Source organism: Haliotis rubra, unplaced genomic scaffold (genome assembly GCF_003918875.1).
Source record: "Haliotis rubra isolate DU_JTF1 unplaced genomic scaffold, ASM391887v1 Scf1334, whole genome shotgun sequence".
In the NCBI taxonomy this organism is placed as follows: domain Eukaryota; kingdom Metazoa; phylum Mollusca; class Gastropoda; order Lepetellida; family Haliotidae; genus Haliotis; species Haliotis rubra.
This window is the reverse complement of record NW_025765264.1, coordinates 80,499-107,764: the sequence shown is the minus strand read 5'-3', so window position 1 is coordinate 107,764 and position 27,266 is coordinate 80,499. Positions and strand designations below refer to the sequence as shown.

Below are 27,266 nucleotides of genomic sequence, written 5' to 3'. Positions count from 1 at the left end.
TTCAGTGGTCAGGACAGAAACAAACCGCAACAAGAACTCATCTTGTCAGGTGACCATGGACGTAGAAGACATTGTACTGACTGCAGCTACTATTGAATCATAGATGAGATTTTAATCATGAGTGAAATAAAGTGAGGCTTTACCAAATTATTAACTCATTTTACAGAAGCCATCAAACAAGTTTTTCAAAATGTATGAAAAAATACAATATATTATGATGTGTTTGTGACAGTGAAATACAGTGGTCCAAAAACATGGCATTGTCAACACGCATTTTGATAGTTCTATTTGCAAATATCTTTTGGCATTTTGTCAAGTTACATTAGTATAATAATTGTGGAAGGTACTTGTCAGGGGGTCTAGTTGTTATGACCATTGACAGTGGATGAGCTCTGGATAAAGTAATTACCGAGAATCCTTGGAAAGAAATTGTTCGAGTGTCTCAAGATGAACATGAACCATATTCCACAAAACTAACGAGAGAGACATCAATTACATGCTAAAGAGCATTTTTAAAGATTTTAGATTATTTCACAGTTGCACTGCAACAAATGCCTTTGTCACCATCCTGCATATAGACATTCTGTAAAACAATTACTATGAAACAGGTAAATAATTTGGTCGGACATTATTAATTAACAAGGCAATAATGGTGAGCTAGAATCAGCTGGACATTGCATAGGTCATACATCAGAATACAACCCGGACAGTGCCCCATATAGACTTGACCACCTCTGGTCTTGTTTAAAACATCAGTATACAACCCGGACAGTGCCCCATATAGACTTGACCACCCCTGGTCTTGTTTAAAACATCAGAATACAACCCAGAGAGGGCCCTATGTAGGCTTGACCACCTCTGTTTGGTCTTGCATAAAACATCAGAATACAACCCTAACTGGGCCTCATGTCCAAATGTTCTCTTTTACTGAGTTACGAATTTGCACACAGACTTGGTCAAGTTTTCAGTTATTACAACATAATTACATGTATACATATATATGACGAGAAAACACAAGTAAAGCAGGTACACATGAGGTAGTTAAAATATGTTCCTTATTTCTCATGTCCATCTTGACGCTACTGCCTGGTCAACATGGCCATCCCGTACTTCCAGTCGCCTGGGTGTCAAGGGGAGGTCAGACATCTTACATTAAAAGCAAGTCGTCTTTCATTGATTTTGGAAGAAAAGTCATGAGAAACAAGAATAATTTTTCAACTGGCCTGACCTGGACAATCACCTATAGTATGTATAATCATAATAACACATATCACATGATTAACAGAGATAAAATCAACAGTGACTTGAGCTTAGGGACCGGTTCAAAAGTTAAAATGTCGGAAAAAAATGAATCCCTAAATTATGACATATGGATCAGAAACTTAATTCTGAAAATGTTGAATTGTCTGTAATACTACAAAACACACTGTTATGAAGAATAGCAAATATATCTCTTGACAACCCACACATCACATATACAGCAAACAACAGGAAAATCCTACTGTCTTACTGATCAAAATACCAGTAGTGCTCAGAGCTTGCAGCTGATTTCACTGATTGTTCTCTGAACTCGCCCTCACAGTGATACCAGTCTCATGGTAAATTAAGATATGTGAATGATAGCAAGATATTATATAAAACATCAAGAAGTTCTTTGGGTTGAGTTCGTCAGAGAAATCTTACATTAACCCATATCTCCTAAACTTAAAGAATCAAAATTTGCATCCAACATTAGATTTTTAAACATGTCCATTATTGAATACCTGAATCAGACATACATACAAATAATGGCTTAAAGTCAGTGGAATATTTATAATTTATAACATATCACAGCATAACGTCGGAAGGTGATCTACAGCACAGACCACAACCTCGGATTACTCTTCAGCGTAATACTATGTTTCGACTCTTGTCAATGACAACACTGACCACAACTAAACACAACCCTGTTTCTATAATAACTTCAATAACATTTTACATGCTGTTATTATTTGTTATTACCTGGTAGCACTTTTATTATGTCAACAGACAAATAAGCAAATAAAACAGAGAAGACAGGTGAGTGAGAGTGAGTGAGTGAGTGTAGTTTTACACTGCTTTTGGCGATATTCCAGCAATATCACAGCAGGGGACACCAGAAATGGGCTTCACCCATTGTACCCATGTGGGAATCGAACCTGGGTATTCTGCGTGATAAGCAAACACTTTAACCACTTACCCCACCGCCTTAGACAGAAGAGAAGAGAACAAAGAGAAGAAAAGTATGTAAAGTCTATGTACAATTGACAAAAAATCTCTAAATGAGTCAACATTATGTGAACCCGATAGAGGACTCATTTCACAGTAGAGATCCGGAGCTAATAAAAATATTAACATAGACTGAACGTTTCATTTTACTAAACTCATTACTGGGCTTAATGGAGACAAAAAATGAAGATTATTCTCAACATGTATTTGCAGCAATAACCATAACCAATAACTTCTCCATAACATAAACATATTCTGCATCACAAGACACTTTGGCAAAACTAAAACTAAAATAATCCCATATATGAAACTATATATGACAAAATATATTGAGAAATACTGGCCACAGACCTAATCTATTGTTTAAAGTATAGAAAATGATTTAAAAGACACCATGTAATGAATCATCCTTTAATGTTTCATATTCTATATATACATGTATAACCATTATGTGTTGTAAAGAATCAACCATTTCATATGTGGATGGATGGCTGAGGATAGCACTGTACATATATATAAACAATGGTTAGATTATATTTATCATCCAAATCATTTTTCAACCTTTTCCAGTTTGAAAAAAATTAACCCAATTCTTGAGTTCAAATATGGCAGCCATAGATTTCTCCGCGGTTAAACTGAAACCGTGGTACAGCGGAGGTCGTTATTGCGAGGGATGGCTGCAGTCCTACTAAACAAAATCAGTAGGAAGGAGGCCAGTGATGTCATTTGTTTGTTTGACTGATGACTGACTGCTGACTGAGTTTAGTTTTATGCTGCTTTTTTAGCAATATTCCAGCAATATCACGGCGGGGGACACCAGCAATGTTGACTGATGACAACAACGTGGAATGAAAAATACTGTGATCTAGTTTCATTAAAACAAATTCTACAGATAGATTTCACCCAAGCAATATCTCCTATGAAAGCCAGTTTCAATTAAAAATGCTCATCTTAACATACAAAGTACTTTGAAATAACCTACTAAAATCACTGCAACAAAGAATACTGTTAGTCTGACAACACCTTCAAGCAATCGGTCACATGCAGTCTGTTCTTCGGCACGTTCTATACATCGTATAAAGAAGTAGCTTATCCTTTGATAGAAATAATACATACACTTCAATATACTTGCACAACTTCACAATAATAACACCAGTACAAACTGATATCTTTGTACCTGGTTGATATCATGTGATATCCATGCTTCTTCACTGGTAGGAAATTATACACATCCAAAAACAGAGAATATTTTTCAAAAGATATCCAGAACCATGCTTACAAAGTTACATGGGAAGTGACAATAAAACATTAACGCAAAGTATTCTTGCAGCCAATAAATACATTTTCTAAAACTCCTCTCCCAGCATGAGCCTTTTATGAGCATTCATTTAATGAAATTACCCACTAACATCCCAAAGTTTACATTATTTCTTATCAGGGTAGAATTATTAGTTACATCCAGCTTGATCGTTTTGTTGATTCAAATGGTCATAGCATTGTTGTATCCAGCTGGAGCTGTAATCTAAATTATATGTGTTCATTCCCGAATTCCATGCATTATTTTACATGAATGAAACCCTGGATATGCCATCTCATTTAATACACAGAGATTAAAATATTTAAAAATTTACAAAAAAACAGAAAAGAATAAACCAACATATATATAACATATTGTGATTACTGTAACTCCTAGTGTCTAAAGCAGCATATGGGTAATACAAGCTATGTTTTTGGATGTTGGGGATTTGTTCTCACTGACTGCAAGCTATCCCTAGTAAGGGGGAGGTTTTTGGTCAGTTGGGGGCTGATGATGTCCTTGATCATAAAGGAAACCTGCTGCCGGGGGTGGTGCTGGGCCCCCAGGGTTGGGATAGGAGGGACCAGGCATGGATTGGGGGGGTGCACCAACAGGGGGTAGGATTGGCCTCTGAAAAAACAATAAAACTTTCATTTCAGCTTTTCCAAAACCAGTCATCCTGCTTTCTGGCGTCTCCACAAAACAAGCAAGTTCCCATCCCTTCAGCCCCAGCTGTTGAATGATAGGCTCCCAGTTGGTAGTGGCATGCACCCCCCCCGAATCCCGATGACATTGAGACGTAATGTTCGACAACAGTTCCCTGGTAAACTGGCCTGTTGTTATTGACTTGTGATGCAGGTTTCTCGAAGAACCACACAGAGTTGAGAGACGCTGATGTCGAGAATGCACCATGACGTGCTTGGCCCATGTCGAAGAAAATCTCAACCAGCTTCCAGCCCTGAGCTAACTGTGATCCCAGCATCCCGTTCCAGTCACAGGTGACCCTGACCCCAGATGTTCCAAAGGAAAGATTAGCCTGTATGTGCACGGGGAGGGGAACGCACTGGTAGAGGTAACGCTCGGACATTGGGGAATTGGGGATCTCGAAGAACAAGTCCACTCCCATGACTGAAAACAAATACATATTAATAGTAAACACCATGATAAATCAATATTGCAATGTGAATTACACAGGATTAATCTGATATCTCCACTGGTTTACAAGCACAGGTTCCTGGGGATAGATATCGGGCTGGATATTGCCCTGATTTTCATATTGCGATATATTGCAATAATTCAAGAAATATACATATTGTGATATATTGACTGGAAGGTTTCTGTCCAATTGCATACATCATAAATTCAAAATAGCTCTCTGTTTGCGACATCATCTTCTTAGTTACTGTTACACCATACTTTCAGGCTCCCCGTCCCCATTGTGTAAGGGTGTATGCCAGTGGTGTACAGATAAATGATATAGAGCCTAAATGTGGAATATTTCATTGAAGTAACTGTATTGCGACAAAGTTTTGCGAACATATTGATAAAGGTAATAGTATGGTCAGTGTTGTTTGCTTCAACAGAATGCTCTTCAAATGTCTTCAATGCAGTATGTAATTATTGTTACTGTTTGTCAGTGATTCATTCAGATTCAACTCCAATATAAACATGTGTTAACATGAACTATTGTAAAATGAAACAAAAACATGATTTAGGTGAACTATTTGAGCTTAAAATCTCATGTGACCTCCAGTAACTAAGATCCTTGACTAGAATGTCATTATACAGTCCTACAAAATGGATACCGGTAAGACCTTGCCCTTTATCATAAATTGATAACATATGTCCCATTATGAAGCAAAACAAAATAACAAAATAATGTGCATTGCGAAATGGTCACTCAGAGCCAGCAGCTCTGCTTATAAGTCCGAATAAAGATTGGTCAAATCTTTGAAGGTCATTTAGAAGTGGAATGCATAAGAAAAGCAAGATTTATGGATGTCAACTTCTTTATTGTGAATATTCATGACCTGATGAAGGAGCAAGCATACACTCCGAAACGTTGTGTTATTCGCAAGAAGAAGTTGACATCCATAACTCTTGCTTTTCTTAAAAGATTGGTCCATTTGAGGCCACTTAATTCCTCCAAAATGTCACATATGAAATCATTCTAATCCCAAAACTTAAAAAAAATTGGCAGAATATTCGGCACTTTGGGAGCCACTTATAAAGACACTTCCACTTGTAAAATGTTACATGAAACAGAAAAGAAACAAAAGTATATTTGGCACCATTAGAGCAAAGTTTGTTGCTATGGAAATCAAGGGCAGATAATTGAAAGGGACCTAACTCTGGATGACCCAATATATTGCAGAATCTGAACCATATTGTGATAATCGTATCGTGAGATACTGTCCCGGTATATACCGGTAATATTGCACAGCCCTAATAGATATAACCTGATATCACCAAATGATTACAAGCACAGATTCCTTGGGACAGATATAACCTTAAATCTCAATGGGTGAGTGAGTGAGTTTAGTTTTACGCCGCACTCAGCAATATTTCAGCTATATGGTGGCGGTCTGTAATTGAGTCTGGACCAACAGCATGAGCATCGATCTCCGCAATTGGGATATGATGACATGTGTCAATCAAATAAGCAACCTGACCACCCGATCCCGTTAGTCTCCACTTACAACAAGCATGGGTTACTGAAGATCAATTCTAACCCGGATCTTCACTGGTTGGACACACACAAAAACTCACAATCTTAGATTAACATGATGTGCATTACACCTTATCTGTATTGCAAAAATAAAACAGCTATCAAACTAACATTACACTGACTGACTGACTGACTGACTGAGTTTGGTTTTACGCCTCTTTTAGCAATATTCCAGCAACATCACGGCTGGGGGACACCAGAAATGGGCTTCACTCATTGTACCCATGTGGGGATTCGAACCCAGGTCTTCGGCTTGACGAGCCAACGCTTAACCACTAGACTACCCCACCGCCCCTAACATTACATAAGATGTTTCATTTCCTCCCAGATTAAAACTACCTCAATGTTATGTGATTTTAAAAATAACCAAAAGTTAGATAATTGCTTCAAGATCAATTCTAACCCGGATCTTCACGGTTCAAAATCTGCATGGGATTACCACTGGTTTACAAGCACAGGTTCCTGGGGACTGAAATAACCTTAAATCTGCATGGGACTACCACTGGTTCCTGGGGACTGAAATAACCTTAAATCTGCATGGGACTACCACAGGTTCCTGGGGACTGAAATAACCTTAAATCTGCATGGGACTACCACTGGTTCCTGGGGACTGAAATAACCTTAAATCTGCATGGGACTACCACAGGTTCCTGGGGACTGAAATAACCTTAAATCTGCATGGGACTACCACTGGTTCCTGGGGACTGAAATAACCTTAAACCTGCATGGGACTACCACTGGTTTACAAGCGCAGGTTCCTGGGGACTGAAATAACCTTAAATCTGCATGGGACTACCACTGGTTCCTGGGGACTGAAATAACCTTAAATCTGCATGGGACTACCACAGGTTCCCATGGGACTACCACAGGTTCCTGGGGACTGAAATAACCTTAAATCTGCATGGGACTACCACAGGTTCCTGGGGACTGAAATAACCTTAAATCTGCATGGGACTACCACAGGTTCCTGGGGACTGAAATAACCTTAAATCTGCATGGGACTACCACTGGTTCCTGGGGACTGAAATAACCTTAAATCTGCATGGGACTACCACAGGTTCCGGGGACTGAAATAACCTTAAATCTGCATGGGACTACCACAGGTTCCTGGGGACTGAAATAACCTTAAATCTGCATGGGACTACCACAGGTTCCTGGGGACTGAAATAACCTTAAATCTGCATGGGACTACCACAGGTTCCTGGGGACTGAAATAACCTTAAATCTGCATGGGACTACCACAGGTTCCTGGGGACTGAAATAACCTTAAATCTGCATGGGACTACCACAGGTTCCTGGGGACTGAAATAACCTTAAATCTGCATGGGACTACCACTGGTTCCTGGGGACTGAAATAACCTTAAATCTGCATGGGACTACCACTGGTTCCTGGGGATTGAAATAACCTTAAATCTGCATGGGACTACCACTGGTTCCTGGGGACTGAAATAACCTTAAATCTGCATGGGACTACCACTGGTTCCTGGGGACTGAAATAACCTTAAATCTGCATGGGACTACCACAGGTTCCTGGGGACTGAAATAACCTTAAATCTGCATGGGACTACCACAGGTTCCTGGGGACTGAAATAACCTTAAATCTGCATGGGACTACCACCGGTTTCACAGTTTCAACTACTTACTTGGGCTGATTCCTTGCATGGCGGCACTGAAGCCCTGGCCTTGTTGCTGACCTGTCATCTCAATACAGATGAGACGTCCGCCTGTGTTGGTGTTGTCCACGATGGCCTGATAGATCTGGGACGTGTCTCCCACAACCTGTTGGTTGAGCTGAATCAAGCCATGTCCCATCCTCTGGGCTACCATGACAGACTTGACCACACGTAGCTGCCAGCCCTGCTGACTCGGCATTTGTGGGTAGCGACAGAACACACCCTGGGAAGAGCATGATACCAAGAGTGAGTGAGTGAACAAGTGAGGTTATACAATGGTCTGTGTGAAGGAGTGAATGAGTGAGGTTATACAATGGTCTGTCTGAAGGAGTGAATATGTGAGTGAGTGAGGTTATACAATGATCTATGTGAGTGAGTGAGTGAGTGAGGTAGGTTATACAATGATCTGAACAGAATATCACGTCATGGTGCTCATAAAAAAATTATCCTTATCATTTACTTGACATGATACTTGACACAAATATTTATACCTCATAAACGAGGCTGCAACGATTTGGTCCTATTCATCGAAAATTGAATCTGACACCTTAGTTTCGAGTTTTGATAATCATTATGACTATTTTGATTCGATGTTTGAGTGTTGTTCTGTATTTAAACATCATATTGTATTTGTTTGAAAATGGTTATATCATTTACATTCCTGATTTCCTAGTCAAATCTTGGAAATATTTTCAGAGTGATATGTTTTGTTTCATAAATTTTTCGATCGAAAATGATCGAATTGAGGGTCCAATATTAAAAACTGAATCGAATCAAGGTCTGAGTGAATCGTTGCAGCCCTGCTCATAAAGCTGTGTCGAGGTCACTAGCATTAAATTCGTGTTCACAGCTGATTGCCATTTCCGGCTGTGTATATGAGACACAGTAATCTTCATCCCTGCATATTAGACAATGCCTAGCAAAAACAAATTAGAACTGAATAGGTAAATAATCTTGTCTAGTGATGTTTAATTGCAAATTTGACGTCTTTACTGACAATGTCATCTTCTCTTATTTGTTCATGCAAAGTGATATGATGTCGTTTTCTTACCCGCTGAAAAATAGTTTCACGAAAGTGTAACCCATAGAAAAGCCAACCTCTTCTACAGACTGCTTTTTGGGGTCCTCATAATTCAGCTTATCTACTACGGTAATCTGCGATACTTTGGTTTTAAAATTCAGGAAGAACTGTTTTATTAGTCACCTGGAAAGGTATGGCCACGGACATGCTGAAGAGACCTCCCTGTCGCTGTGCTCCCCCAGGTATGCGGTAGAAAGTGAGGAGGCGGAACCCTGCTGCATATTTCTGTCCCAGTATAGGATAATAAGAATCGATGTTGGTCGTCACCATGTTGCTTGTTGAAGAAAAACTGATGTTGTTGGTCATCGACACCTGAAACAAAGGCAAGACTTCATTAAGTTTTACACTTGTGTAGAGTAGAATTTGATGTACCCAGGAGTCAACGAAGCAGAATTGTTACATACCTGTATGTTGAGGCAGCCGTTTTCCACATCTCCAGTCGTTGTGACTTATCTGTGCAATGAAACTGTCTGTTTGTAGATGACTTACTAGTACCTGTGTATTATACAGCTGAATTCTACAGCTGACTAACCTGAGTGTTAATGAAGTTTTATTCTGCAGCTGTACTCAGGTGTATGTGACTTACCTGTGTAATGAAGCTTATATTTGTAGACAATACACCTGTGTGTTAATGAAACTGTATTATGCAGCTGTACTCAGGTGTATGTGGCTTACCTGTGTAATGAAGCTTATATTTGTAGACAATACACCTGTGTGTTAATGAAACTGTATTATGCAGCTGTACTCAGGTGTATGTGGCTTACCTGTGTAATGAAGCTTATATTTGTAGACAATACACCTGTGTGTTAATGAAACTGTATTATGCAGCTGTACTCAGGTGTATGTGGCTTACCTGTGTAATGAAGCTGATATTTGTAGATGATACACCTGTGTGTTAATGAAACTGTATTATGCAGCTGTACTCAGGTGTATGTGGCTTACCTGTGCAATGAAGCTGTATATTTGTAGATGATACACCTGTGTGTTAGTGAAGTTGTATTCTGCAGCTGTACACAGGTGTATGTGGCTTACCTGTGCAATGAAGCTGTATAATTGTTGATGACCTACCTCCGTGTTAATGAAGTTGTATTCTGCAGCTGGTCCAGGATAGGGGGGCTCAGGGGGGGCAGGTGGTCCAGCAGGTGCTAACACTTGACCCCTTGACGATGATGTGCCTCCCATGTTTTCTGTCTTTATTCTGTAAAAGTGAAACCCAACAGAAAATATATTAATATACTCAGCAACAAAAGTTCTTGTGACACGGATATTTTTTAATGAATACTAACTTTTGTATACAAATCATAAAAAAACGGGTTCACGGCACTATGACAGAGTATCCAAACGCATCTGTCATGGTAATGTTTGCAAATAATGAAAAAATGACTTTTTTTAAAAAAAATGGGAAGAATGTGTTAGACTGTGGATCTTTAAACCTGGGTAGTGGAGAGAATGTTTCATTCCTGATAAAGACACGTTGAAGGAGTGCAACCTGAAAAAACATCAAATTTCTCAACAGAATTAAACAATTGTTATGCCAAGGCTAACAGAAAATGAATGTTGGCGAGTTATTGGAATGCTCCAATCCGGTACTCCACAACGAGAAGGTGCTCGCAGATTCAATGTCCATCGAAACACAGTATGGAACTTGTGGCAGCGACACCAACAGACAAATCACGTCAGAGACCGTCCTCATAATGGTCCATCCCCGGTAACAACCCGACGTCAAGACGACTGGATTCGACAGACACACCTCCGGAACCGCTTCCAGCAAACAACAGTCACGGCAGCAACCATCCTTGGACTGAGGCCGATATCACCACAAACCGTTCGTCGACGTTTACGGCGTTTTGGGATCATCGCACGACGCCCATCAAGACGACCAATTTTGACGTTACAACATCGCCAACGGCGTCTGCAGTGGGCAAGACAGCATGTGAGATGGACTCTAGGTCAGTGGAATCATGTCCTGTTCATGGATGAGTCCAGATTTTCTCTTCACAGAGCTGATGGCCCGTGTGCAAGTTTACCATCGATGTGGCGAACGTTATGCTGACAACTGTCTAATGGAAATTGATCGGTTTGGAGGCGGTAGCGTGATGATCTGCGGTTGAATTACAGCTACAAACAAGACAGACCTTTTCATCATCGCTCCTAATCTGACAGGGCAGCGATATCGGGATGAGGTTCTCCAGCCAGCCGTTTTACCGTTCATACGGCAACATGGACCAGGGATGACGTTACAGCAGGACAACGCCAGACTGCACAATGCCCGTATTGTTCAACGTTTTCTGGCTCAGAACAATGTTGATGTGCTTCCCTGGCCAGCTAAGTCACCGGACATGTCGCCTATTGAGCATGTGTGGGATGAAATGGAAAGATGCTTGCGACGCTCACCAAACCCGCCTGTAACGCTGCAGCAACTGCAACAACATCTTCGTGAGATCTCGGGACAACATCCCACAACGATGTCATACACGACTGATTAATTCCATGCGACGGAGGTGTGTTGCATGTTTCAACTCTGCTGGTGGTCATAGACTCATACCCGGTATTAGAGTGGGACTTTTCATTTTACCCCCTAAGCATTCAGATTGGTGTTTTGCCTTTTGAAATTGTCACTAATCCGAAATTAAGGTTGTCCTTAGCAGGTCAAATGTCTGTTCTATGAAATGAAAGTGTTTGTATTAACTTCGTTTTCTTATGTGTTTTTCTACACCATTTTTAATAGCATCACAAGAACTTTTGTTGCGGAGGAAACTACCAAAATAAACAGAAATTGGTGAAGCCCATTTCTGGTGTCCCCCACAGTAATATTGCTAGAATATAGCTGCTAAATGTGGCGTAAACCCATTCTCACTCATATGTTGATCACAGTTGAAATTGTTGAGGCATTCGTAGGGTAATGAGATATCGTAACTATCATAGGTTTACGACTGTGGAAATGATACGAACGCGTTCTTGAACAGGCCCCGTGGTCTGTTTATGTTCAATGACATAAATCCGCTTACTGCTTACCTGAGAGTGGGAAGTCTTATTGCTTCAGTAAATCGGACGAATAAGTAATATCAACGTTTCCAAACCAACGAATGTTGCAACACCTCACATCAAACTTGCATACTCCCAGTTAGAGTCATTTATTGTTGACATTTCCGGATTGCGAAATCGAGGCAACTTGTTGACGGTGTACATGCAATTTGTTACCTGTGAAAATAGGTTGAAGCAGAGACCATATATGGTCTCTGGTTGAAGCGTCTATAAGATGATTTTAGCGCTTTTTGTTTCGACGAAGCTAAAACTCAACGCTTTCGCACTTTGCACACATTTGAACGGAAACACGATGAAAGATTTATTAACGATATCATTTTACGTACACGTGGGTGGAGGTTTCTTTGACTTCGTGTTCAAGGTTCCTTATTTTACGCCGAGCTGGATTGAGCTGCAGTACACTTTTGAATACTTATATGCAAAAGTAGGATTTATACTGAATTCATGGTGTGTGAGTACTCTTCAAAAAAAGAAACTTGACATAGGACAAATTTGAATTTTAGGAAAATATTTGACACAAACCAATCCATGCTGAATCCCAGCATGTGGGGGAATGGTTGCCGACGACAAAACGTTTGGAAAAAAGAAACGTTTAACAAACACGTAACGTTACACTCACGTCTGTAGTGAATCGCTAAAACGCACCCTACATGAACTGCACGAGCATCATGAAATTGAGTATCACCCTGAGTTGAAGCCTAGATGACTGTAGGCTTTAAAACGCCATATCAGTGGTACTCCACATGCATTGCTTTAAGCCACTATAGACAACAAGAGAATGAAAAGACTGACAGACGCTCAACGACACAACGCCATCGGCCGTTTACAAGGACGGACATCGCAGCATGATGTGGCAAGGCACTTCAGCGTGTCCAGACAGACCATCTCAAAGCTATGGACTCGATACAAAAATACTGGGAGTGTTAATGACAGACCCAGGTCAGGTCGACCTGGAGTTACCACCGCCGCCCAGGATCGCTACATCCGGCTGAGACATTTTCGTTCAAACACCACACCCGCATCATCCACAACAATCCAAATCTCTGGACTGCTCCGAATCTCCGACCAAACAGTGCGCAGTTGGCTATGCAAAGCCAGACTTTTCCAGAAGACCAGTTCAACGTCACGTCGTTCCCTACACCAACGTGATCTTTGGAGCATGACAATGCTCGATCTCACGTTGCACGTGTTTGACAGGTCTTCCTCCAGCAAAACAATGTTCAGTTGTTACCTTGGCCTTCTCGATCACCGGATTTGTCCCCCATTGAACATCTATGGGATACTCTTGATCGACGCTTGCGCTAGCGTAGTCAGACACTAGAAGAACTGCACACAGCACTTCAGCAAGTGTATCAAAACATTCCTCAAGACAGCATTCGGCATCTCCTTTCTTCTCTCGGTCACCGCTGCCAAGCTGTTATCGATGCTCATAATGGTCACACCAAATACTGACATTTTTACTCTGACCAATTGGCTTTAATAGCCCTCTGTGGTTTTACCAAACAATTTCTGGATAAACATGTTTTGGAAATTTGTAAAGTTATGATTTTACTGTAACTGAGCAATGATGTCATGTTTGAATCAGTTATATGCACTCAGTAAGTAAACTCCAAAACAGCATGTCAAGTTCAATTTTTTATAGTATATATGAGAACTACGAACGTTAAGATTAGCATCTGGGTCTGTTGTAGGCAAATGACTAATTGAAAATCCACGTGGGTTTACACTGTGTGCACACCGGTTTTGAAATGTATTCAGGTCAATACTTACCGATAACTTCAACACCAATGATTTCAATCATAGACGGATCCAGAAATTTTCAAGAGGGGGTGAGGAGTGGGTTCAGGGGGTTGGAACCCCCTGAACCCCACCTTGGCCCCGCCGTTGCAAAACATTAACTTCAATGTGGTCTTTAGTCATTTAGGGGTGGGGGTGGTTTCGAACCCCATTAACCCCACCTCTGGATCCGCCACTGTCAGTCACTACCAGCCCTGATCCCCCTTGAAAAACTGATAAAAGTGTGTATTGTTTATACTTATAATTATCAAAAACTGATAAAGCGACCATAGTATGGATGTGTGGGTTGGATTGCCGACTTTGCGATTATAGATGCCTCACTGTGAGAATCTGGGTTCGAATACCGGTTGGGACTCAACCCAAATCGTATTAGACTGAACTTTAACACTTTCTAAAGGGCGTTGTGTATTCATTGTAACTGATACCAAGTGAGAAACTTGGAGACATTGAGGATGACCATGTATTGCTTCATTTGAACTTGGAAACACATTAGTTTACATAAGTTTACAGCTAGTTTGGAAAGGACCTCATCAAACTTTCAGTACAAAAGGTAATGACATGGGTTTTTGTCTCTGTGTGTTGTTGATTTGTTATGCCTTTGTATCGTCAGGCGGTACTGGGCTTTATGTGTTACAACAGCAAATTGGCGAATAATGTATAGGGTGTCAATATTTTACCCATCATTATATTGTTCTCCAAAATGTTTTCGGGACCATTGTGCAATGAGCGGTAGAATTTTCTGAAAAACATCTCTTCATCGATATCGTTCAAATTTGGAATATATGTTATGAATAACATAAAAAAAAAATATACGATTGCAAAAGTGTAGATTTTTATTTTTTTAAAATATTGTCCAAACAGTGATTCGAACCCCTGTGGCTTGGAGTCTTGAAATGACTGCTCCCTAGTTAAGTTGTATTTTACCATTCACACTCCGACGCAGTGATGACTTGGAATAACGCTATGCACTGCCTTCAAGATATGTCTGTCAAAATCTTGTACAGATCTATATATAGCACATTTTATTGAATCTACAGGTACAATAATTATAACGGTTGAAACATTGTTGCACAACGTATAACATGGTCTCATAACATGTACGTCAATGCACGTCTTTTATCAATCTGGCCAATTCGTCACCACTCGCCTCTTTCCGTAACCTCCAAGAAGACGGCTTGTTCCGGACTAACACGAGTTGGTCACGAATGAATCTGACCGTATCGCTAGCATTCGTGACGAACTCGTGTTATACCGGGACAAGCCGAATGGAGGTTACGGAAAGGGGCGATTGGTGCCGAATGTATCGCTAGCTCACCGTTGGGCGATTAGGTGGGGTAGCCCAGTGGCTATATTAAAGGGTTAGCCCGTCAGGCCGAGGATCCGGGTTCGAATCCCCGCTTGGATGCAATGTGTGAAGCCCATTCTGGTGTCCCCCTCCGTGATATTGCTGAACTATTGCTAAAATCAGCGTAAAACTAGACTCAATCACTAACTATCCATTGATAGACGACAGCACACGAAGCCGTACAAAAGGAAATGTTTTTTCATGCGTTATGACATTTTTTTATGCATTTTAGGATATTGTCCTGGAAGCTAACCATTTAGTGAAATGTTTATGAATAATGAGAAAAATTGTACAAATGACACAAGATATGTAATTTCTTGAATGGACTATCCAAGGTGTGAGAAATCATCACGTGGCGCTAGCCTGGGGGTACTGTGCTGGCCACGTGGAACTCAAGATAGGCTAGCGCTATATCTCATTGTCACGTCATAGTTAAATGACGTCACACATCCCTGCTAATGAATGTCGTCATGCATCAGTACGTTTCACATCCAAGGAGTGTTCCTGTCAACAGACCGAAAAATGTGGGAACATGGTTTGGGGTGATAAACAGAATATCTCCTCCGTGTCCTTTGATGTTAATGCGCCAATATGAGTATATAAACGTTTAAAACTACGAAACTTTTGAAAGGCAGGGAGGTGAGATTTACACTAATTATTAGTTTTTCATGTCAGGATGCATTCTGAGCCAGCATAATGATTATTTGAAGGTTCCGGGGAGCTTATAACAGCATCAAAAGAATTTGGTGCTTCCTCGTAATGTGAACAAATGGTACAATTTTAATGTAAATGTTTGTAAGAGGTTTTGGTTTTTGTTTTTTGTTGTTTTAAATCTTTTTATTCATTTCAGATAGGTATACAAATTAAGGGAGTGCACGACTCCATGTTGGAGCAGGTAACACACTAGCAATAAAAAGTTACAAATTCTCAAAGTGTGAAAACATGGGTATACAAATTTAGGGAGTGCACGACATGTTTGTAAGAGGCCATTGATAATTGTTCCTTTATAAAAGTCTATTTCACAGGAAGCGATTTGCATGAACACCGGTAAATCGTATCCCTCCAGACTTGTAATCGGACCAGCCGCACAGACTATATATTGGGAGCTGTATATAGCATTCAAATGCAAAAACAAAGCTAGTTTGGAAAGGACCTCATCTAACTTTCAGAACAAAAGGTAATGACATGTTTTTCTTCTGTGTGTGTTGTTGATTTGTTATGCGTTTGTATCGTCAGAAGGTACGACGGCTTTACGAACTACACAGCTAACTGGCGAATAATGTATAAGGTGTCAACATTTTACCCATCATATATATTATTCTCCAAAATGTTTTCGGGACCATTTACTATGTCAACGTTAAGAAAGTGATCTATGCACAGATATATATGCCTGTCGCTTCAGACAGTCTTGCAGTTGCACGTCCGTCCGTCGTTTAACAGGTTGGGGAAACCTACCGATCGGCCTATAATATGCCGAACAGGATATTATAGGCCGTTCTGCCTATTTTGCTATAGGCCGACATATTTGAACATTTTTCTAATTATTTCACAAACTATCAATTTCCTCACGGAATGGTTTCATATGATCATAGAGATGAATAGTTAATGAACCTCTTCAGCTTGAAAAAAATAAGTTTTTGGACAAAATGGAAATTTATATCATGTTCAGGAAAAGATGTTTCATAAAGAACACTATTTTGCATAGATTTTCCTTTTGAAAACTAACACTGAATATCTATGTCATTAATTTGCACTGAAAATTGTCAAAAAATATTATAGACTTATATTTAATTAGCAATTTCCAAACTCCTTTATTATGTGATGAAAATTCTCAAAAAGGGTTTGAATGAAAACCTTAGGACATCAAAACTTGAATGATGTTAATATCCTCATGCGGAAATGCACCGCTTCAAATTTATTTGATAAATATCATAATCATAGGCCGATCGGCCTATAGCAAAATAGGCAGAAGGGCCTATAATATCCCGTTTGGCCTATTATAGGCCAATTGGTAGGTTTCCCCAACCTGTTTATTAAACTGTTTAAAGTACCTCAGGCTCAGCTCCGCACATCGATCTAGATCTGTATTTATATCTGGATATCAGTCTTTTATATATGAAAACCCCCAAACAGGGCAAGTGTCAGTGGCAAGAATGTTTACTACAGTTGTCAGCAAGGTATGCCGGAACATAGATAGCGCATGATGACGCGCTAGGGAGCTACAGGTTGCAGCGCCTGGACAGAAATGACACTGACAGCTTTGCTCAGCAGAACGTCAACACACTGCTAGTGTTCTAAACCATATATCTAAGTAGGTCTATTATTCTGAGCTTTTTTAAAGAATGTCCCCTGGGAGATAAACGCGTAATGCACTTTAGGCGTGGCGGGGAATGGACTGACAACTTTGTTATTTGAGAGCTTTGTTCTAGTGGAAACACTCAATTTTAGTCTACGCATGCGCCACTTTGTTGTATGTATAAATACCATGTCTTGTACAGGTTGGGGAAACCTACCAATTGGCCTATAATAGGCCAAACGGGATATTATAGGCCCTTCTGCCTATTTTGCTATAGGCCGATCGGCCTATGATTATGATATTTATCAAATAAATTTGAAGCGGTGCATTTCCGCATGAGGATATTAACATCATTCAAGTTTTGATGTCCTAAGGTTTTCATTCAAACCCTTTTTGAGAATTTTCATCACATAATAAAGGAGTTTGGAAATTGCTAATTAAATATAAGTCTCTAATATTTTTTGACAATTTTCAGTGCATAGACAGAGCTCCAGATAAGATTTAGCTCATGTGGGTACTGTACCCACTGTATTTTTTTTGATTGGGTATTATGAATGTTGAGTGGGTATTTCATTTTCCGTTACCCACGACTTTCAAATATGTGCGTATTTCAGTCATTTTAGTCACCTAAGGTATGTTCTGCCTTATGTCATACCTAATCAAAACCAAAACTTAAATATAATGGAAATGATTTCATAAAAAATCACTCATCCTATACTGACAGTACAACACTTGTCCAATACTAACAGTACAACTTGATAGCAAATCGATGTCTTTTTTATTACGCTAGTGATTTTTATAAATATATTTCGTACGCATTTGTTTTAAACTTTTTGTGTATCTAACATTTTTTATGCGTAATTGGTACGCAACAATTATTTTTCAATGCGTAATTGGAAATCTTCTATGCGTATTTTACCCGGATACGCAACTTATCTGGGCCTCTGCATAGATATTCAGTGTTAGTTTTCAAAAGGAAAATCTATGCAAAATAGTGTTCTTTATGAAACATCTTTTCCTGAACATGATATAAATTTCCATTTTGTCCAACAACTTATTTTTTTTTCAAGCTGAAGAGGTTCATTAACTATTCATCTCTATGATCATATGAAACCATTCCGTGAGGAAATTGATAGTTTGTGAAATAATTAGAAAAATGTTCAAATATGGCCCGATCGGCCTATAGCAAAATAGGCAGAACGGCCTATAATATCCTGTTCGGCATATTATAGGCCGATCAGTAGGTTTCCCCAACCTGTTGTAAACAATGTCATTGACAAATACGCATCATGTCGGAAAGGGCATGTAAAATCTGCAAATCATCACCATCGTCACAATGGCTGTATTACATGTTAGTAGCAGTTTGTTGTATCCGTATTGCACAACATGTCTCTTCTACAGTGTTTTTTGTTTGTCAGTTGAAAAAAATGTACTTGGGTCTTTGGTCAACCCTTTTGCTTTATAACACAAATTTCAGGAAAAATTACATTATTCCAGAAAGGAAATTCACGTAAACAAACTTAAGATAATAACATACTTGATCAATAAAATGTGAAACTTTGGATAGATATATTATCACTACAGTCTGTTTGTGGTGAAAACGTACCGATGAATTTCAATTTAAACACAAAAGTAAATCAAATAAAGTGAAATTATGATTGCGAATCCTCATTATTTTACCATGCCAACTGAACATTAAATCTTAAATTTCGGATAAAAGTTGTTAAACAAACGATCATAAATTCAAATCGCTGTTATTCCCCGGGTTTGTATTACAAGAGGGTAAGCGCAGTAGTTGAAACAGTGCAACAAATGCACGTGCGGTACGTGATGAGCGTTAACTTAGACCAACCCTACTTGTTCTGGGTGTTTCATTTAATATATTCAAAGGCCTGCCACATTTTTGCTACAGCAAATGAATGAAAACAAATGGGTCAGTCTGATTGGTCAGCTAGGACAACTTTGTTTACAGTGTACATGGTTTATTTTGACTTCGTGCCCATATATGGGTGTATTCAGTCTGCTTTGCTAAACTTACATATTTAAACACTTTTAACCAATTTATTGTACAAGGTAGCAAAATGTTTACATGTTTATCGTAAGTTATATTTGGGAATACACTGGCTCATTAAGGAGCCATATGGCTGGAATATTGCTCCGTGCGACGGTAACCATCAAACAAATGAAACTTTCTCAGTAAAGTACAGATTCTAGTACTTTCATTCGGTTGAGTCACATTCGGGATTCGAACCCACACTGTTTGAGTCAGGCACATAATTGCCACCACACAAGTCAGCAATCTTACCCACTCACCCAACACATGGAGCCTATTTGGCTGTTCAAATAATAAAACGTGAAATGTAAATAAAATAAAATAATATCATCATGCTTAGTCACATGCATTTACCCAATTGTATATTTAATATGTTTATCCAATGCAATGAATCTAACAAATTATGCCCATGAAATTTCATCCGGGATTTGAACCCAAACTGTCAGCCAAGTACTTAATCACCAGCACACAAAGTCAGCCATCTAACCTACTCAGCCACCTGACTCTGAGAGCGAGGATTCAAACTCTTGTCTTCAATGTTTGTGAAGCCACAGTAGCTGAGTCACACGAGTCACTGAGTGATTAAATTCATGACTCTGAGAGTGAGGGTCAGAGTCCCTGATGGAACCCCAAAGTACTTGAATCTGGACTTTCCTAAAAAGTGTAATCCATAATAAAACATTTGTTATATTTCATCACTTGACATTGCATATTCAGAGCGTGGTTGTTGACAAAGAGTGCAACACAAATCTCCGTCTGATTGTGAGAGCACACACACACACACACACCACAGAGAGAGAGAGAGAGACCACACCATTCACACACACCACACCACACATACACACAGAGACCACATCACACACAGAGACCATACACACATATCACACCACACACAGACCACACACACAGAGACCACACCATTCACACTGCACCATATAGAGACCACACAATCCACACAGAGAGGGACTGCACCAGAGAGAGAGACCACAGACCACACACACACACACACACACACACACACACACACACACACACACACACACACCATACTGAGAAAGAGACAGCACACACTGTGCACACAGACACTGCACACACACCACACAGAGACCTCACCATTCACACACACCACACACACAGAGACCACACCACACAGAGACAACAAACACCACACCATATAGAGACACACACACACACAGAGGGACTGCACCAGAGACAGAGAGACCACACACACACACACACCACACATACAGAGAGCTATGAGATACACACACTGTGTGCACAGACTACACACATGCATCATATCACACAGGGAAACCACCACACACACACACACACACACACACAGCATGACCCTACACACACACACACAGACAGAGAGAGAGAGAGAGGGTAATACATTACTACAAACCTAAAAGTGTTCTATGTTGCAGGACCAGGTAAACTACAGACAGCATGGGAGCCAGTCAAAGTCGTGAGATATTGCCCCCTGGGCCACCATACCCGGGGCCAGCTGCAGAATACAGCTTCATTGAGACACAGGTGAGTCAAATACACCTGAGCACACCTGCAGAATACTGCTTCATTGATACGGAGGTGTGTCACAGAACCCTTAACACAGCTGCAGAATACAGCTTCATTGATACGGAGGTGAGTGATAGACACTTGAGCACACCTGCAGAATACAGCTTTATTGATACGGAGGTGTGTCACAGACACCTGAGCACAACTGCAGAATACAGCTTCATTAATACAGAGGTGAGTCATAGACACCACGGCACAGCTGCAGAATACAGCTTCATTGATACAGAGGTGAGTCATAGACACCATGGCACAGCTGCAGAATACAGCTTCATTGATACAGAGGTGAGTCATAGACACCACGGCACAGCTGCAGAATACAGCTTCATTGATACAGAGGTGAGTCATAGACACCATGGCACAGCTGCAGAATACAGCTTCATTGATACAGAGGTGTGTCATAGACACCACGGCACAGCTGCAGAATACAGCTTCATTGATACAGAGGTGAGTCATAGACACCACGGCACAGCTGCAGAATACAGCTTCATTAATACAGAGGTGAGTCATAGACACCACGGCACAGCTGCAGAATACAGCTTCATTAATACAGAGGTGAGTCATAGACACCACGGCACAGCTGCAGAATACAGCTTCATCAATACAGAGGTGAGTCATAGACACCATGACACAGCTGCAGAATACAGCTTCATTAATACAGAGGTGCGTCATAGAACCCTTAACAGACACTACGACACAGCTGCAGAATACAGCTTCATTAATACAGAGGTGAGTCATAGACACCATGGCACAGCTGCAGAATACAGCTTCATTAATACAGAGGTGAGTCATAGACACTCTGACATGGCACAGCTGCAGGAATACAGCTTCATTAATACAGAGGTGAGTCATAGACACCACGGCACAGCTGCAGAATACAGCTTCATTAATATAGAGGTGAGTCATAGACACCACGGCACAGCTGCAGAATACAGCTTCATTGATACAGAGGTGAGTCATAGACACTACGACACAGCTGCAGAATACAGCTTCATTAATACAGAGGTGAGTCATAGACACCTCAGCACAGCTGCAGAATACAGCTTCATTAATACAGAGGTGAGTCATAGACACCACAGCACAGCTGCAGAATACAGCTTCATTAATACAGAGGTGAGTCATAGACACCACGGCACAGCTGCAGAATACAGCTTCATTAATACAGAGGTGAGTCATAGACACCACGGCACAGCTGCAGAATACAGCTTCATTGATACAGAAGTGAGTCAAAGACACCACGGCACAGCTGCAGAAGACAGCTTCATTAATACAGAGGTGAGTCATAGACACCACGGCACAGCTGCAGAATACAGCTTCATTAATACAGAGGTGAGTCAAAGACACTTTAACAATTCTAGTGTGTCCCATGGCGAGGAGTAGTGATAATGCTGTGTTCTTGTTTCAGGTGGGGGCGGTGGGGTAGTCTGGTGGTTAAAGCGTTCGTTCATCACGTGAAAAACTCACACGGGTACAATGTGTGAAGCCCATTACTTGTGTCCCTCGCCATGATTTTGCTGGAATATTGCTAAAAGCGGTGTAAAACTAAACTTATTCACTCATTGTTTCAGGTAACTATGACAGGCAAGGTGTCCTTTGCACAGTCCAACCAGATGATCACAACCAATATTGACTCCTACTATCCTATCCTGGGACAGAAGTATGCTGAAGGATTCCGTCTCCTCAGTTTTTACCGCATTCCGTTTGCTGCACTACAACAACACCCGTTCAGCCTTAAGATGGACGTTCCATATCAGGTATATCATAAATAAGTAGAACACACACAATGTGGTGGAGCGTAGTTCTGTGTATTCACTGGTCACAGAGAACAGTTGGGCCGTCTGTAATGTTCCATGTGTTTCTCGTATCAAACCTTGACAAGAGCAGACGGCTTAACAAATGACTAAAAATAAATGTTTGTGCAAGCTGCAGCGGCTGAGTGGGTTAGATTGCTCACTTTGTTTGCTGCGATTAGGTGCCTCACTCCTAGGGTGTGGGTTCGAATCGTGGATGGGACCCAACAAAAGTACGAGAATCTGTACTTTACTGAGAAAGTGTAATCCCAAATCTGTTACATTTGACCACTTCTCTAAATAGAATTGTGTATTCAGATTCTCTTAATTTTTCTAAAAGTCCATTCCTAGAGCTTACTCAGAAGTCACTGGACAAAGGAAGATGCATCTTAATTCCTGTTCAGTCAGTGAAGGTTCTGAATTTGTGTATATTACCTCTATATAGCCTTTTTATTAGACTCAACACATATGTCCAAGTTTTTGTGGTAACATATATTCTACATGGTTTTGCCATTTGTTGTATTGACCTACACTAATCAGGGATTTTCCTCGAGTCCTGTATTTGAGGGTCCCTGAGACTCATACTCTTAATTTTCAGGGGTCTTGGGCGACACAATGGGGGTCCCATACACTTAAATATTAAGATTAAGTTGTAATATTGTTGTAATTCAGTTACTGTTACTGTATTGTGTATCATCACATTGTTACAGTAATTGAATTGGAAATATCAAAACCCAGCTACTAGCAAACTCAGTGATAACTTATTTTTACCTGATTGAAATTTTACAAAACTTAGTGAGACTTTTTCTGCGTCCCTTTGGACGTGCTATTAAATTTCATTGCACCCATTGTCAATTTTTATGCATATAGGACGCAGGAATTCGCGTCCTGTAAATCCCTGACTAATGCTTTTTCTCTGAACGGATATGATGTGGATAGTAACAAATAAATCCATTTAAATTTGAAAAGGAGCCCCAATGAGTTGGGAGATTCAGGTGAACCTTAGGAAAACTAGACTTGATTTATTTAGAGCTTTAGCATTGCAGGGAGGGATAGGCAGTATAGAAAATAATGTGGTTCACCATGCTCATACACTGTGACCATGGTGACTCCTCTAAATGTGCTCCTCTCTGTGAAATGGCCAGTATGAGGGATCTGTGGAATGTGTTTCTTATTTGATAACATCAAAATGTATTTCAATATGTTTAAGGGGCGGTGGGGTAGCCTAATGGTTAAAGTGATTGCTAGTCACACTCATTCAATTCCTCACATGGGTACAATGTGTGAAACCCATTCCTGGTGTCCACTGTCATAACATTGCTGGAATATTGCTGTAGGTGACTTAAAACTAAACTCATTCAATATGTTTAGTGTTAATATTTTTGTAGAATATTTTATTATCTATCCATATACATGTCTGCTTTGTGTGAATATTTCAAAATGTTGACTACATGGCATGGAAAGCTACAATACAGTGGCACTGTTGTTACAATTTTTCAGGGCATCTTCATTCGTCACCCGACTGTACCAAGACTTGAGGCATGGCATCTCCATGTTGTCAAAGCAGTCATGGTTGTTCAAGTTGTACGCCATGGCTTGATCTCTGCCGAAGTTGCCACCGACACGTCACAGATTAATCAAGCCATTGTAGAGAATACCAGCACAGGCGGCCGACTCATTTGTGTAGAAACCACTGGTCTACAAAAGCGCCAGGGGTTTAGGGCCGAAATGCGAGGACAAGGTCCAAGTAAGTGTTGTTTTATATCACAATTCCAATAATGGGGGGGCGGTGGGGTAGCCTAGTGGTTAAAGCGTTGGCTCGTCACGCGAAGACCCGGGTTCGAATCCCCACATGGGTACAATGTGTGAAGCCCATTTCTGGTGTCCCCCACCGTGATGTTGCTGGAATATCAGGGGTGGAAATAACCCATTACCCGACGTCCAAGTCTAGTGTTTTTCTGTCGGGCAAGCAAATTTGTATATCACGCTGTACCGGTGTCCAGTTGACTTTCCAATGTTAATAATGTTGTTAATTTAAAAAATCAACAAGAAAACGGCCGGTATAGTGGGAAAATGATCAGGGCAAGTGATTTTACATGTGCCACTGTACCGGAGTACACTAGCAATTTTAAAGTTATTTCCACCCCTGAATATTGCTAAAAGCGGCGTAAAACCAAAACTCAGTCAGTCAGTCAGTCCAATAATGGGGATGCTTGATGTATTGGACCCATGAAATCCAGGTTAGAATTGATCTTCCGTAACCCATGCTTGTCGTAAGAGGCGACTAACGGGATCGGGTGGTCAGGCTCGCTGACTTGGTTGATACATGTCATCCCATCCCAGTTGCGTAGATCGATGCTCATGCTGTTGATCACTGGATTGTCTGGTCTAGACTCGATTATTTACAGACTCACTATATGCTGTTGATCGATTGTCTGAATCAGACTCGTTTATTTACAGACCGCCGTCTTATGGCTGGAATATTGCTGAGTGCGGCGTAAAATTAAACTCACTAACTCAGTTACTTTACAAAGTGGTCAAATATAAGACATGTTATACTCTCAGTAAAGTTAACATTCTAGTACTTTTGTTGGGTTCATTCCCATCCGGGATTTCAACCCACACACTACATTGATTACAGCTAGGCAGCTAATCACCAGCACATAAAGTCAGCCATCTAACCCACTTAGCCACATCGGCTTCCTGTGTCATTTTGATGTTATTTTGATTTCACATTTCAGTCATGGGTGTTGACTTGTTCTTTGAGATGCCAAGTGTGCCGACAGCTGAGCGTTATGTATACATGTGCGTTCCATGTCCAGTACAGCTGAAAGCCGGACCGTCGTTTGGTGGAACTGGACTAACTGTAAAATGTGACTGGCTGGGAATAATGAAACAATATTTGTCTAAAGGATGGCGGTTGGTGGAAGTGTTCTTCGATGATGGGTTTAAGCATCAGGGCCTTTCAAGGAAAATGGATCTCAACTCCATCTGGTTTTTCGAGAAGCCTATGTCTCGCATGAATGACGACACTGAAGTTTATGAGGCAGTGGTGATAGAGCACTACATTGAGTTGAGGACAGTATGTTGTGGCGGCGTGCGCACCATCCCGAAGTGGGAGCCAGTGATTGAAAGGTTTGGCCGAGAAGGATGGGAGCTTGCTTGCATCGTGGAGACAATGGAAGGTGCACAAACTGGATGTACTACAGCAGAAATTAAAGTGTTTTTGTTCTTTCAGCGGCCGATTCTGCGAGCAGAAGGCAGATGGGAGACTCAAGGGTTTGTGTCAGGTAAAGATCCAATAGAATTCCAGAGTCCACCTCCATATGATGGATGAATGTTCTCTACAGGCTGGGGATGATGGGGTAGCCTATAGTAGTTAAAGCTTTCGCTCGTCATGCTGAAGGTCCTCGCCGTGATATTGCTGGAATGTTGCTAGAATGTTGTTAAAAGTAGCATAAAATCATACTCACTCACTCACTAACTTTGAGCTTATTGTGTAGCAATTTTGGCCATATTCAACCTTTTGAAGTATGAAGGCTTTTACTGGCACAGAAATAAAAATATGCAATGGTGAAATTATCCATGGTACCTAGAAAATGAAAGCACTATACAATGTATACACAAACATGTATGGTTGATGTTTTAAAGGGTACGATGCTCTTGTATCTGACGTGATATGTAGTGATGTTTGAATCCTTTTTTCATTTGTGCTCAAATTATTTCTCCAATATTTATTGATGACCAATATTTGGTTAATGGTCATCTATCTCAATGATTTATAGTGATGGTGATCAGGGCTCGATTTAGTGCTTTGTTACTGGCACTGGTGCACCACAGTATTACAAAGTGCAACCTAGTTATGAGTCTAACTTGCACAAGGTGCAAGTCAATTTGTTAGAAATAAATCACCAGAAATCAAACTTTATAGCACAAATATGTCAGCTTATGTTTCTTCTAAACTTTGAATATCTATGGCACTGAAATATTACTATGCATACACGTTTTGGCTATGACAGCTCTCGTAAACAGGGATCAGCTGTGTCTCTGTGTTGCTATGGTTTCATAGGTACTACATCACGGAAATATGTTTATGTGCACCGAAACCTCTGACGATTTACCACACTACGTTGCAACTGGAATTTGGCTGGTGCGACTAGGTTTTTATCTTAGGTTGCACCTGGTGCAAGTAGATTAACCTCACTTAAATTAAGCCCTGGTGATTGTTGCCTATGCTGACATATAAACAATTTTTTAGTGATCAAAGCACTTGTATTGGGTCTGGACTATATAATAAGTCACGTTTATTTGTTGTTTTATGGCACACAGAGTATGT

At 40.5% G+C, this 27,266-nt stretch overlaps 2 protein-coding genes across 3 annotated transcripts; one reads left to right on the top strand and one right to left on the bottom strand.

The window, feature by feature from the left end:
- Window positions 1-909: 909 nt before the first annotated feature.
- LOC124267743 lies at window positions 910-12,183 on the bottom strand. The gene is made up of 5 exons (XM_046702734.1): window positions 12,042-12,183; window positions 10,095-10,224; window positions 9,150-9,338; window positions 7,916-8,168; window positions 910-4,672 (listed from the first exon to the last, which is right to left on the bottom strand). The coding sequence occupies exons 2-5, from the start codon at window positions 10,206-10,208 to the stop codon at window positions 4,200-4,202; spliced, it is 1,029 nt and encodes a 342-aa protein (XP_046558690.1). The 5' UTR covers window positions 10,209-10,224; window positions 12,042-12,183; the 3' UTR covers window positions 910-4,199.
- Window positions 12,184-16,257: 4,074 nt separating this feature from the next.
- On the top strand, window positions 16,258-26,530 carry LOC124267741. Of its 2 annotated transcripts, none has more exons than XM_046702730.1 (5): window positions 16,258-16,390; window positions 20,993-21,101; window positions 22,709-22,894; window positions 24,431-24,677; window positions 25,672-26,530. In XM_046702730.1, the coding sequence occupies exons 2-5, from the start codon at window positions 21,015-21,017 to the stop codon at window positions 26,265-26,267; spliced, it is 1,116 nt and encodes a 371-aa protein (XP_046558686.1). In that variant the 5' UTR covers window positions 16,258-16,390; window positions 20,993-21,014; the 3' UTR covers window positions 26,268-26,530. The 2 variants fall into 2 exon arrangements, with proteins under 2 accessions (XP_046558686.1, XP_046558687.1); XM_046702731.1 differs by lacking the exon at window positions 16,258-16,390 and adding an exon at window positions 17,301-17,390.
- The last annotated feature ends 736 nt before the right edge of the window (window positions 26,531-27,266 follow it).